Raw genomic sequence first — 14,205 nt, 5'->3', positions numbered from 1 at the left:
CCAGGCTGGACAGGGCTCTGAGCAACCTGAGCTGGTGAAGATGTCCCTGCTCATGGCAGGGGTGGCACTGGGGGAGCTTTGAAGGTCCCTTCCAACCCAAACTATTCTATGATTCAGTGGTTCTATGATTCTATGATTATCTGATTATCTGTTTATTATTTTCAAAAAAACCCCAAATCTCATGAAAGACCAAGTGTTTGAAGGATCTGTGACCCTGCAGAACGTTCCTCTGCTCCCACCCTACCCCACACGCTGATCAAGGACACTTATGGTGCTGCTGCTGGCTGTTTATTTGGAATCATGGATAGGGCTGGAAATGGAGTAAAGCTGCAAAACCACATCTTCTGAGTTTTTAAACATACGTGTTTCTCCTTTTGTTTACAGCTGTATCCCTTAATCTCTGATAACTCACATTTCCCCCTGCCCTCCCCAGTCAGACTGAGCTCATGGTGTGGAACAGGCATTCTCAGCCCAATGTACATCACAGGGATGGAGCCCTGACAAAAACCTTCAGTGGGACACACTCTGCCTCAGGTCATACCCAAAGCCCTCCTGGTCTGCAGGCAGGTGGACTCTTATGGTCACCTGCACCCAGTTGTGCACATGGAGGCCGGGTGAGATTGGCAATGCTGTCTGAACGAGACAGAAATAGTCAGAGTCTTGTCTGGCAGTCAAAATCAACAGCTGTGTCTAGCCCTAAATCTCATCATCCTCTTGAAATAGATCATCTGATAAATATACTCTAAATATATTATTTTTCCAATTGTTTTCCATTTGTTTTACCTGCACTGGGGTGTGCATGTCAGTCTACAACTGATTCTTGCTGTTCTTTGGTGAGTAGTTTTTCTGCAAGGTGAGAAGGGGCAGAACTGGCTGGTGTCACTCCGTGGGCTGCCCCGTCACCTTTTTTCCTGACCTCAGGGCTCCCCCTCTGTCCTCCTAGGACTTCCACCTCCTCTCCCCAACCAGAATTTACACAGCAGCTGCAAGTGGCCTTTGTCTTGCATAATTTTAAACTTCTACAAATAAAGGAGGATCATGACCTTGTGCACGTGGAAATTTGCAAAAGGGAGAGGAAGGGGAGGCTACAATACAGTTGTGTGACACACACACTTGTCTTCATGGCTATAAAGTGTCAAAGAGGCAAAAAACCCTGCAAAGTCATTCCTGCAGAAGGGATTTTCGTGCCTTCTTATGTTCAGGGTTTTCAGGGAGAAAGGAGCCGTTCCATGAACAGTGGCTGCTGGAATAACTGCATTGGAGCTTGGCCTAATTGAGATGTTGGGTTGGGTTCATTGAGCTGTTCTGCGGTTCTTTCCTGCAGCTCCTAAGAGAGTGAGGGTTGGTCCCAGAGTCACCAGATGGCAGATGGCCCCTGCAGTCTCAGAAGAGTCCACATTGCTTCTTCTCATTCTGCTGCTTCCATTTGGGCATCTGGTAGAACTCTTCCTTGGACTTCCCAAAGATATCGTGGAAATCGGCATCAGAGAGATAGCACTGCAGTGGGAGGAGAGAGCAAGGAAAGGTCAGCTTTGGCTTTTGCAGAGGCTGGGACATCTCCGTTGGTTGTGCCCCTTCCTCATGGTGCCACTGACTCCAACAGTTCCTGTCCTGCTACCTGTCTGCATGGTGGGAAGTGGAATGTCCCAACAACTGCTCCTCATCCCCCTTCCCAAAGCACCAGGGGAACAAAAGCCCACCATCCCTAAGAGATTCCCTGGTTTTGAGGGGTTGTCACGCTCTGGCTGGAATTTGGTCCCTGCTAATCACACTGAGGCCAGAACAATCAATACTGTGTTGGAAAAGTTCTGCTTGGCGAAGTTTTGGGTGGTTTCTTAGATAGTGATTCACAGTGAAAGCATCTCCCCTCAAAATATTCCACTGGAAATCTTCACTCCCATTGCTGGAAGGGCAGAAATTTTTGTAGATAGTGAGCTCAGTGGTGATACTGAGAAGGACCTTGTAGAGGTTTAGGTTTCCTCAGCATTTTGGGTAGAATAAAACACTCATGTACAGCCCAGCTGAAACACAACCATGGGCATTGCTGTGGGGCCCAGCTGTAGATCCACTCTGCAGGTCTGGGTGTTGGCCTTTGCCAGGAGATCTGCTAGGGCAAGATGTTGGTCAAACTTGTGTTGTAGAGAGTAGAGGGAATCAGTCCCCTCTGTCCACAATTTCCTCTCACATGAAGCTCTTGTTTTTTTATGAGATCTATGTGTCCAGCTAGTATCTCCTTGAGCCTGAAGCAGGACTTAACAGTCAAAAGTACTAGTGCACTTAACCAAAGAGTAAGTTGCAGCTTAAACTACAAAGGCATCAAAACAGAAATGCTGTCACCTCTTTTTTAGTGGGATCCACGCCTTCTGGAAGTTCATCCACCGTCTTGTTCATCAGCACCTCTCGGGAGTAAATTCCTTCACCATTGGGCACCAAGGAAGGGCTGTTGCTGTTTTTGCTGCCATTGCTGTAGCTGTTGCTGACATTGTGGTTGAAGTGTGATTTATACTCAGTGGAAGCACTTGTCGTACTTGGACCAGACAAGCTGGTCATGCTGAGGGTTCTCTTGTTCAGGCTGATGTTGTTAAGGTCCTGCCAAAGGGATGAAAACACATCAAGAAGCTCTGGCAAAGCAAGTTGGGGGTTATCCTAGGATCTTTCTCTCTGTTGGGGTTGGGGTGACTCTTTCTGGCACTGGTTATGTGTTGGTCTTTTGCTTCAGAGTGGCAAGGAGAAAGTCTGAACTAAAACATTAGTGTAGCACCTCCACCAATGTTGCATCTTGATGTTAGGATTGCTAAAAGCACAGCACTGATGAAATAACTGAAGATACTTACAGCAGCCTCATTCTTCTCAACAGCAGGGAAAGGTACATGTGGGAGGACAGAAGGTATGATTAGATATCTACCATGTCTAAAATTTCTAAATTGCCTGCATATCCCTCCCTGACACACCATCTCTCCTTGCTCAAATCCCCTGTCCTTCCTTCCTGTCCAGGGCAGGACAGATCCTGTGCAACAATCACATTTGGGATTGTTGGGACCTTGTTTTCTTCTATGCCCTTCTTGACCAGGGGCCCCACCACTGCAAACTACTCACACAACGCTTCATTGCACAATCTTGTAGCTACACACACTTTTATTTGCACGTGTAGTTTAGAAAGCAGGTGACCAGACTCCTGCTCACAGCTCTCTGCACAGGACTGTAAAAGTCCCAGGAGATCTGTGTGTATTTATGGGTTACTAATCACTTCTCCCTCTGCTTTCCACAGAGGAGCACAGCTCTGATCCTAAGGTCCCTGTGCCTGCTCTGATCCTTGTGTCCTCTCCTTCGTGCCAACAGGCTGGGGGACACGATGATGTTTAAACCCAGGTGTTTCACACCCATATGGTGGAGAAGTCACTCACCACTTTGATCTCGGATATAGCCGACACGTCTCCTAAGCTGTTCTTCATCTCCTCATAGGACTTGCCATCCTAAAGGCAAAGAGGGTTGTAAGAAGCACAGGCCACCTTTAATTGGCACATGGTCCTCTTCTCTAAGGGGGTCAGGAGATCATATGAATTTTAAAACCCAGTGATGCCCACTGAGGTGGCGGCTGGTGCCTCCTTCCATCCCCAGCTCCTGGAACCAGGACACTGTGCCAGAATATGAGCTTTCACTTGAAAACAGAGAAACAAATGTACTTTAGCCTTTGCAGTTGTACAATAACAGGTGAAAACAGGAAATTAAAATACTTCAGAGAGCAGAAGGCAAATGAAGGGAAATCATATTTACTGCTGGATTTAAATCTTCTAAATTTTCAATGAATCTTGTAATGCATTCAGGATAAAATAATATTCCCTCTTTTTACCTTCCCTGATTCATTTAGCTAAAGCAACAGATTTTTCAAAGCCTCAGTCTCTGAGTTCTTGCAATTTGGTGCTATGCATTACCATCTACCTTGTATTTCCTAAAAAAGGAATATACAAGATATATTGGCAAAGCTCATGATTGTGTTTTCCTAAGCAGCCAGGAGATGTCAGTTCTTAACAGAATAATCCAACAACTTTCCCCAACAAGAGCAAACAACGTAAACACATGGACTGCAGAGCAATCAGATTTAGACCCAAAACTGAGCAATGAACGCACACACCAGATGTTTCTGGGATGTCAACATTTTTGATTGCTTGTCTGCAGTTGCTGAAGCTGCCTACAGGGGATATTTTTAAGGGTACATACTTTATGAGCTATATCCTTGCTTTTCAGTAGGAAAACGAAACAAAAAAATCAAACCAAACCAAACAAACAAACATACAAAACAAACTAAAAACCCCCAACAAACCAAAATGAACAAAAAAAACCCCACAGTGCCAAAAAAAAAGCCCAAAACCAACCCCCAAGTTTTGACCTTAATTCTAAGCATCAACAGTGTTGTAAGGGTCTGGGTATTGCTGTCTTATTTATCCAATCCAGTTGCCAACACAGGCTCTCTACCACCAGCCCAGTTGCAAAGAAAGATGCTGCAAACCCATCTACAGGAAATAAAATATCTCTGCGTGAGTTTTCCTTCAGTGTGAAGTCCCCTGGGGACCTTCACACCATTGACCTGGCTGTCCCACCTCTAGGCTCAATCATGGGACTTCACTGGCAACCCTTTGGGCAACGAGCAGAAGGGATTGCTTGTGAACTGGCTGAACACTGATGTTCGTAGAAAAAAAATAGCAGGAGACAGAAGGGACAATTAGTGGCAGCAACCAGGGAGGGTTCTGGGAATATATCACTTGGATGCTGAGATTTTCCCAACATCATCTTCCGCCTTTGTTGTTCCTAAACCCTACACACCAGTGCCATCGGGTGGCAGGAATTTAGGTGCACAGCCTGGCAGCATTGCCTGCTGTTTGTTACGAACAGATATGCTGGCTCTATTTACCACAAAAACCTCTCCAGGTTCGGCCTTTATTCTCAATATATTCTGTACTGCTTGCATAGTCTACATGGAGTGCATCGCTCCTTCCTCCAATCATGCTGTGCACAACCAGGGTTGGAGGTGTGGTCCTGACTGTGCACAGTCAGGACTTATGGCCACATGAGCATATGTCTGCTCTACATTCTCCTCCTGAAATGACCTGAATCCCATGTATTTGAAAGAGGAGATAAAGGACTTCTTCCATTCCCAGGCATCTCTCCTGGGGCATGCTTACATTTCTATGTAGCGAAGAGCTGGTATTCATAAATCAGGCTTTGAGAAGGCTTGTATGTAGGCACCAAGGGTGACCTTGCTCGGGAGCTCCTGGGCTCTGATGGGCAGTCTACAAACATGGACACGAGACCTGTATGCTCACATCTTTCTTTTCACTGGAGTTTACCCTTTAAGCTGGGTCATAAATTTTACTCTGTGACTGCATTTTGAAAAACGAGCATTGATATCCCATTTTTTTTTTTAATGATGCGGGGTGCTTCTGTTTTCAATCTGAACTTGATTCTACTACTAGCAGCCCCAACATATTTTTGGCTGAAATCACAAACCTGATTTGGAACCTAATATATATATATATAATAAAAATATCAATATTGTGAATTGAAGCACATCTATTTATATTTGCAAAAGCCTCAGTTTTGCCAAACAGGTACTTTTTGTTGGCAAAGGAGTAGAAGCTGCTCAGGTACCACCAGGAAGCTGTGAAGCTCAGGACATGTCGTAGGAAGGTTTTACTCCATGCACCATAAGGGATAAGTTCACTGACAATCACACCCTTTAAACACTGCTGAGCATGTGTCCATACCACTGGGCTTCTCCAGCAACTTACGCTCCATTTGTAGGGGTCCCAAGCGTTGAACCATCCTGTGAAGTTGAGGGGTTCATAGCCCTGCTTCACCAGAATTATCGGCGTTGCCAAGTCTCTCCCTGCTGGATGGGTCTTGAGATACTCCTTAGCTGAGGCAATGGCCTCGTTCTTCTCGTATGTGTTGGAGGCTTTGCCAATCCAAAGGAAAATCTGCAAGGAGAGAAGGTGTTGAAGATTGGTGAGTAGCTAGGACCTGTGCAGACATGGCTGTTTGTTCACCCCTGCCAACTGAAGCAGAGATAAAATGGGAAATGTTTCCCAATAGTCCCCTGGGAATTTGGTCCCAGATTTACTCCCAGCCAAGAAGGACTTTGCTTCTGTGACAAAGCATAAATATTTCAGAAAACAGCTTTCACATTCTTGAAGGTAGCTGAACCCCACCCTTGCATGGCTAAAAACTCCAATGGCCTCAGAAAGTAAAGCCCTCGAAGTCAGTTTCCAATATCCTAAAGCAAGTTGTCACCACTGGTGCTGGGAAATGAGGGGGAGTGTTTCTGGGTGCCACCCCCTTGTCTGAGCTGACAAAGACTGAAGCAGGTCCAGGTCTTCATGCCTCAGAGCAAGGCATGGACCAGGTGTCTCCATCTCCCCTTTTCTTGTAATACCACCTCACTCATGTGTTTCGTATCTGGGTGAGAAGGATTGGACATACACCTGGTTGTCTGATCAAGCACCATGAAGGGTTTGGAGATGGGACAGAAGGCGTATTGCCCTCGGTTTCAAGTTGAATAACAGATTCAAGCAAATTAAGCCATAACCTCTTTGAAAATATGTCTGGGGGGAAGAGGAGGAGGCATCAGTGCTGACCTCTTCCCATGTGTCTAGCAGCATGACATCATCTTCATCCAAGTCTTCCTGGCAGAAGCCCACCACTTCTGTCATGATGAATCGACCCGTCTGGTTGGAGCACTCGAAGAGGCGAGGCTGGTAGTGTGCGACCTGCTCTTGAAACCTTCCTCATGCATGGCAGGGAAAGAAAAAAGAGAAGAGATGGAAACTTTTCCCTCCTGGTTCCCAGCTGGGCTGTGCTGCTGCTTGTCATGACCCTGATGGAAGAGGTGGGAACATGGCAGTGCTCATCTGAGGGCCTGAAAGTCAGCAATGTCAGGCCTCTGGGCTGATTCTCAGACCATTTTAACAATTTTTAAAGGTAACTTTTTCTCCACCCAAAGAGTTCAAAAGCAGAACCCTCCTCTCATTGTGGAGATGAGCCTGATGTCAGGCAAAACCCACATCAGATCACTTGGTTGCAAAGGAACCCATCACCTGCCCAGAGGGACGGAGAAATCCAGGTCGTTCAAAAGCAGATTTAGTTTCATGACTCTTCTGCATCTGCCGGTAAAGCTAAGAATGGCTGGAAATGGAGCATGTGGTTCATGTAACCCTTATTATTATGATTATTATTATATTTTTTTTAATCATTTTGGTTGGACAAGATTTGGGATGCATTTACTGTAGGGAAAGGAGAGTGTAGCACAATCTTTTCTGCAGGGTTTGGATATGGAGCTCCTACTTCACAGCAGGCCTGACCCAAAACCTAGGAAAGAGACATTTTAGTGTGGTTTCTGACCAAGTTTTGGTGATATTCTGACCTCATGCTCCCTTTAGTGAGGACACAGTATCAAAGTGCTTACCCACCTTCCTGCAAAGTTTTGATCCCTTGACTAATGTCAGTTGGCCAAGCCCAGAGGAACAAGGAGGTCACTATTACCTCTTTTCACTGGCATAAGGTGCTTTGCCTCCCAAGGCTTCCCAGAACTCTGCTGGCTCTTGTCCTTCTGAAATAGTGTGCTTGTCCCGTCTGGAAACGATGTCAGCCACCATTTTTGCCATCTCCCTCTCATCTCCACTGCATCCCTGTGTTCAGGACAAAGATTGGAGTTAGGGACAGACTGGAAAAACTTATTTGTGGGGCTGGCTTAGTCCTACCCTCCTCAGGAGAGTTTTAGACATGCTTGAATGCTTTTGAGGGTCTCATCTGAGCTGGTCACTCAGAATCCATTTATAGTCTTTGAAGGGACATTCAGTGCAGTCAATGGCACCTAGAGCAAAACTCATATAATCGTAGAATGGTTTGGGTTAGAAGGGACCTTTAAAGATCGTCTAGTCCAACCTCCCTGCCACGGGCAGGGCTTTCTCTCATTAGTGGCATCTTTCACTAGATCAGCTTGCTCAAAGCCCCATCCAACTCGATCTCAAGCACTGGAAATGTTGGGACATCTGCAACTTCTCTGGGCAAACCTTTTGTTTCAGTCTGATCTACAATCTCATCTTGAAACACACGACTAACCCAGGATAAATGACTATGCTCTAATCCTGAGTAATTTCTTACAGCTGGAGAACCTGGGATGCTTTTTTCAGCTGAAAGCTGCAGGAACACCTAAAATGAGGTGAGATGAACCCCAAGATGAGTTACTTCAGTAGACAGAGGGCTGTGTTACTGCGGATCCTCCACAGATGGAGCCTTTTTCTGGTGACACCTTTCTCCATTGAAATTAATGGGCTACCTGCCCAAGGATACACCTCCACAGCTCAGTGGTGGTAGGAGACTTAAGCCCCACACCAGCAATTTTGGCTTCCTTCAGCTGCCTCCCCTGGACTCCCTGCAGTCTCACCTTCCCACACCACAGGTAGCAGACTTGGCTAGTCGTCAGCAGGAAAACATCATTGGAGTTGAGTGATGAGGCCCGGGCTGGCACCTCGGTGGCCTTTGTGTTCATCTCGTCTGTGCCCCTCACTTGGAAGAGGCGAATCGCTGGCTCAGGAGTGGTTTTCTGACCCCGGCTCGTGCCACCCTGCAAGGAAACGCAGAGAAGGATGGTACTGGGAGGAGAAGAGGACATGCAAATCCAGGAAGTGACAGATTTGAGGAGAAAGACTTCTGGGCTCACAACCCTCCGTGCTGCTGCAATGACAGACCATGGTCCTGTACAGAGGAAATCCAAATATCTTCTGGTTCCAGGTCAGAATAAAACCCACATGGCATAATTTCCACATTTCTCCCTGATTACTCTGAGTCTTGACCAGCATCCATCAAGATGTTCAAGTTCAATGTGAGCAGATCTTGGTGTCTGCAAAGCATTTGCCACGCAGACTGAGCAAGGCAGCTGGGATCTGATTTCCAGGTGTACTCAGCTTAGATGAACATCTGTCATGACAGCTGTATGGTGGGACCAACACTGAGAGCTGAGGGCAATCCCCATCTTCCCCAGCCATTTGCAATATCTCCACCACAGATGTCAGCAGCCAAAGCAGCAAGTAGAAGGGAGTTAGTAGTTAACGTGATATAATTCAGGCAGGGACAATACAATCATGTAACTCTTTGTAGCATATTTTGGAGGACACTCTCTGGGTCATGGTATCTGTAACTCACAGGATGATTGTCTTATTGCAAATCTGCGAAATATTTTTAGATAGAGTTGGAAAGAACATCACACATTAATGCTGGAACTCATGGGTGGACAGCTGAGTCTAGGTTAATCCAGGACTGTGTTTACACATAAGGTGTTTAGACTACGTTGGAAGTAGTAGAAATGTTCCACCACTTCCATCTGCCCACCCATGTAGACCTGTCAGGCTCCTTTCACAGAATTGCGGAATCACAGAATGGCTGGGGTAGGAAGGGACCTCTGGAGATCATCCAGTCCAACCCACCTGCTCAAGCAGGGTCACCAGAGCAGATCACACAGGAAGGTGTCCAGGTGGGTTTGAATGTCTCCAGAGAAGGAGACTCCACAGCCTCTCTGGGCAGCCTGGGCCAGGCTCTGGCACCTCAAAGGAAAGAAGTTTCTCCTGGTGTTCAGAGCGAACCTCCTGTGCTTCAGTCTGTATTTCCTGAATATCAACTCCTTTTTCTGAAGTATTTCCACTGCAACTGCCAAGCCACTGCTAGTGCTTGCACCTTTCATTGCCCACATGCACAAAGCCGCGTTACCTCGTAAATGACCAGCTTGCCCTTGAAGATGGCCAGGAAGTGTGTGGGCTCCTTGCCCATTGTCACGCGAACCTGCACAGCCTCATCCCCATACTTCTTGTCCAGCTCAATGGCATTGAGGGCACAGGCAGTGATTTCATCCACAGAGGCATGACGTCCCTGGGGAAGAGAGAGATCATAGAATAATTTTGGTTGGAAAAGACCTTTGAGATCATTGAGTCCAACCATTAACATAACATTGTCAAATCCACCTGTAAACCATGCCCTAGGAACCTCATCTACCCATTTTTTAAACCCCTCCAGGGATGGTGACTCCACCACTACCCTGGGCAGCCTGTTCCAATGCCCGACAGCTCTTTCTGGGAAGAAATTCCTTCTAATATCCAATCTAATGAGATGCCACATGCGAAGTTATGAGATGAAGTATGTAAACACCATTGTTACACAGTGTAACATCTTTCCAATCCCAAGCCCTGCATATAATATCATGAGATCAGAGTAAAAACTTCCAGATGTTTACATTTAACTTGCATTCTATTTTTTGCAGACTTTAGCATCCTATTTTCAAAGCTTAACTCTGTATTCCAGAAAAGGAAAATATACTTTGAAAAGGAAAGCAAAGATATTCATCTACCCACATCACCCCAGGAGCCTTTAGGGACAATTTGAAAGACTGCAAAGTTTGACCTCAGCACTGTAAGCCCCATAATCCTTTACTCTGTGTGACATTGCTGGCTCGCAGTCTGATTCCAGCTTGAGCTCTGTGTCCATGCTGCCTACAAAGCACAGCTTGGGATATTGCAATGGACAACTGATGAGCAAAGGGTATCAGTTCTTCTGGATGCTTTGGTTGGGATTTGTGTGTGCAACTGCTTCCCTCAGTTTTAGGCTTCTAGGAGACACAGCAGAGTCCCTTCTGCTTTGGTTTGACCTACCTGCCACATGTAGAGGACATAGTGAGGCCTGCCTGATCTCTGGTAGGTGTACAGGACCAGGTAGCAATCACCCCCGTAGAACTGCCCATATGTCTTGGGATTCACTGGCTGCATTTTCAGGTTCTCAATCCTCCACACCTAATGAAAGAAACATCTTGGTGAGCAGCAGTGGAGTCAACATGAAGACAGACCACTGAAATTCAGGTCTTCGATTGGAAAGATAATGCTTTCTTTCTCTCCTGGATGCCAGCCTATATTCCCCCCAAGCTTGATTAAGTGCTTGCTGGCAAAGTCAGGACTGTCACAATACATGTGCCATTAATGGACTTTCAGCAGTTGGTGGCCGTCAAGGAGGAGCAGCCTTCAGGTCCCTCTTAGACCTACAGTCCCTCTCTCAACCAGCTCCATCTTCCAGGAAAGGCCACAAGAATGGGAGAGGGGCCTCTGCTTTGTACAAGTTTGGTTGATATGGACCAAACTGGGAGATGGTGTGAGAAGGGTGTTGACTGTATCAGTCTCATGACCCACACTCATGGCAGAAGAGGGGTCATCTTGGTGACTGCTTTGCTCCACTGGTCATGGGTTCGAGAAGAAATGTCCATGAGCTACTGCAACTGCTGCATTAGGGAGAGTTCTCAAGCACTTTGCTCTGGCTACAGCCATGGTTCCTTGGGGAGGGTAGGTGGGCACCTCCTTCACAGCTCCCTACAGCTGCTGTGTGTGAAAAGACAGAGATGTTTGGAAACACGCTGGTTATTCCATCCTGTGTCAGCAAAAGAAGTTCCCTCACCTCTATCTCCCCGGAGGCATCATCTACCATTCTCTGCTCAGCAGCAAGCTCCGGTCTGGCATGGAGCTGAGTGGTGTCAAACTTCACCTGCTCCACCTTGGCTGCATGCAAGGGCAGAATAAAAACAAGAACACAGTGAATGCACAATAACATACCAATCCTCTGCATCACCCTCAGGTACACACAGAATTGTTATACATGTGAGAAAAACATGGTCCATGGTTGTAAGACGCCAGTCTTGCCACCTGTAAGCCAGTGTTGATTTTGGAATATGCGAGAGGTCATACACTCCAGCGTTGACCTGTTACAGGTTGGCAACTGGACATATAGTGTGTTCCAGTGATGACTGCCTGGTAAAAACATTAATTGTCTTCTGACATAATTGTTTTCCAAGTCTATACATACTCCCCTCTTTCTAAAATGTCACTTTCAGAAATAAAATGGCTACACTTCTCCAGGTCATGATAAAGAGAGTATTTATGGACAGCATAGAGAGAGACAGAGATGCAGAGAAAAGAAGGAACTTGCAAGGGAAAGAGATTTGCGGGTCTCAGGCTGTTATTGAGCATCTCTGTCACCATCCCGTCGTTTGTCAACGAGTCCTCTCCCTTTGCTATTTTTTACTCTTTGGGGTTAATACATTGTAATAGTCACTTCAGCAGCGTGATAATTTGAGGCACCGTTTACACTCGCAGTAAATACAGAATAATTCCATTGACGTCAGGAGGGTCTTGGGTGGATGCCAGTGTAAATGAAAGAAGAATGTTGTTCAACATGTCCTTATCAGGTTCAGCATTAGCCTTTTATAAAGAAAATTAGGAAGTTCTGCAAATGTGAAATTTTGCATACAGTTTTTCAGATGAGAGAGGTCTTCTGCCAACATTTACATTTGGAATAAAGGGCAGTTTGGTTTGTATAAGAAGCCTCAGCAGTTCTGAGAGTTGTTCAGTTCCTGAATCCTTTGGAACTGCTGAAGAAGGTGGAAATACAAGGCATGAGAAGAATGCGCACTAGATTTTCAAGATACTGAAGGCAGGATATAGTTGATGTGAATGATGTTCCCTCAGCAGCTGCTTAGCACAGGTCAGAAAGCCAAATCCAGGACTAACACACTCACCAATTTTGCCAGTAGTGTAGATTTTGCCCAGTCCTTGTGTTTCATCCTTTTCTGTCCACCTCTGGAAGAGCTGTTTAAACATGGCTGACTCTGCTCCATCATTCATGACTTCAATGTTGGTGGATGAAGGATAACCTTTGGCTTGGATAAAACCCTAGTGGGGTTGAAAAATGACATTAGTGGGAACACGATGAGATTTTAGAGACATGAGAAGAAAGATGTGGACCTGAACCAGCCCAAAGAGTGAACGTCCCCCACTGAACACAGTGACATGATCAAGGGCAGAATTCACCCCAAGACTTGCATTCAGACTTACAAATGGAGGTGTCTACAAGCTCTCACTCTTGTATCCATGTTTATTTATGTGTTTAGGGGACTGAACCCTATTCCTAGAGACTGGTCACCTGGATCGCATCCTAAACTTAATCTCTGCATGGTACCTTAGTCTTGAAGGAAATCTCACTCATTGAACCTAGTGACAAGCCTTCTCCCCTATCTCAGATAGCTCCATAGATGGCTTCTGGTGATGGATCTAGGAGTGGAGGGGAGAGAGCAGTGATGGGGTGTGTCCATGGCTCAAGAGCCTAGTTTAGTTCTTTGCTTTCCTCCGAACTTTTTGTGCCTCTCTAATACAGCAAGACTGTCCTCCCTGTAGCATGATAGAGAGCCTGAATGACAAGGTAGGGAAGGGATGGAGGCAGCGTAATACACCAGAGCATGATGTGTGTTCTGAAGGGACTAAACTCTCACAAATCTCTGGGGTTTATTATTTTGTTTTCTCCCTAAAACCAAATCATTTGTTTGCAATAGAGCTACTATTGAGCTAAAAGCCTACTTCAACAGAGTTGCTTGATACCGTATGAGAGGGAAGAAAATGATCTGTGTTCGGCCACAATGCCAAAGTCATTGTTCTGTTTTGAGAACTGCTCTTGTATTTATCTCAGCAGGCTTCAGGATGACCTGGAGGTAACAGTGCTGACAGCAGTGGCTTGGGGAAGGAGCCTGATTGAGGGCTTCTGAGCATTTATCTTCTGCTGTAAATACTGCAGCCACACACTACCCCCAGGGAAAAGCAGAGCAGATGGTCTTCCCATTCCTCCCACCTGCCACATTGAAATACAGAGATATCTTTTGTTCTGCATGCGTAGCTCAGGGCCAGGATTTGCAGAGCTGATTGCCTACTAAAAAGCATCTGAATTAAGCTTGTGAAAGGGGCATAGAAGACTGCAAGGTAAGTTTTAAGGCAAAGTTTGTCTAAGCTTTTCTTCTGCCAGACAATAGGTGCAACTGGTATTGAAGCTGAGCGTCTCCAGTTAAGACCTTATTGAAAGTGAGGTCACTGAACTTCAGTATCTCCAAGTAAGATCTCATTGAAGATGAGGCTGTTTATGGTCTTCGCATAAGTGAACAGATGAACGAAAAGCTAAGTTTCCTTGTAGCATTCATTTCAACATGCCAACTTGTAAAAAAAAAAATCCAAACAAATGCCTTGCTCAGGCTCCCTTGAGGCTACTTATTTTTTCTGAAAGGAAGTGTTGAGACACGCTCTGCCAGAAAATAACTGCATGGCAGCTCACCTGGAGGAGTCACACAGATGCCAAGGC

The 14,205-nt window shown here is 45.9% G+C and overlaps 1 protein-coding gene across 2 annotated transcripts in view; it reads right to left on the bottom strand.

Moving 5' to 3' along the window:
* Positions 1-272: 272 nt before the first annotated feature.
* VILL (villin like) overlaps positions 273-14,205 on the bottom strand; it is a 38,227-nt gene continuing 24,294 nt past the window's right edge. Inside the window, exons 10-20 of one of the 2 annotated variants that reach the window (XR_010469915.1) lie at positions 12,602-12,755; positions 11,485-11,585; positions 10,695-10,832; positions 9,760-9,918; positions 8,441-8,620; positions 7,537-7,682; positions 6,633-6,777; positions 5,787-5,975; positions 3,405-3,473; positions 2,338-2,846; positions 273-1,497 (exon numbers count right to left, since the gene is read on the bottom strand). Coding sequence is in view for 1 of the 2 variants with exons in the window: in XM_065050342.1 (XP_064906414.1) it covers positions 1,384-1,497; positions 2,338-2,589; positions 3,405-3,473; positions 5,787-5,975; positions 6,633-6,777; positions 7,537-7,682; positions 8,441-8,620; positions 9,760-9,918; positions 10,695-10,832; positions 11,485-11,585; positions 12,602-12,755 (1,647 nt within the window). In the remaining variant the exon portion in view is untranslated. The remainder of the gene's footprint in view (positions 1,498-2,337; positions 2,847-3,404; positions 3,474-5,786; positions 5,976-6,632; positions 6,778-7,536; positions 7,683-8,440; positions 8,621-9,759; positions 9,919-10,694; positions 10,833-11,484; positions 11,586-12,601; positions 12,756-14,205) is intronic. The other variant, XM_065050342.1, reaches the window with a different exon arrangement.

The sequence above is a fragment of the Columba livia genome, chromosome 2 (genome assembly GCF_036013475.1).
Source record: "Columba livia isolate bColLiv1 breed racing homer chromosome 2, bColLiv1.pat.W.v2, whole genome shotgun sequence".
Taxonomy (NCBI): Eukaryota; Metazoa; Chordata; class Aves; order Columbiformes; family Columbidae; genus Columba; species Columba livia.
This window is presented reverse-complemented; position numbering and strand designations above follow the sequence as displayed.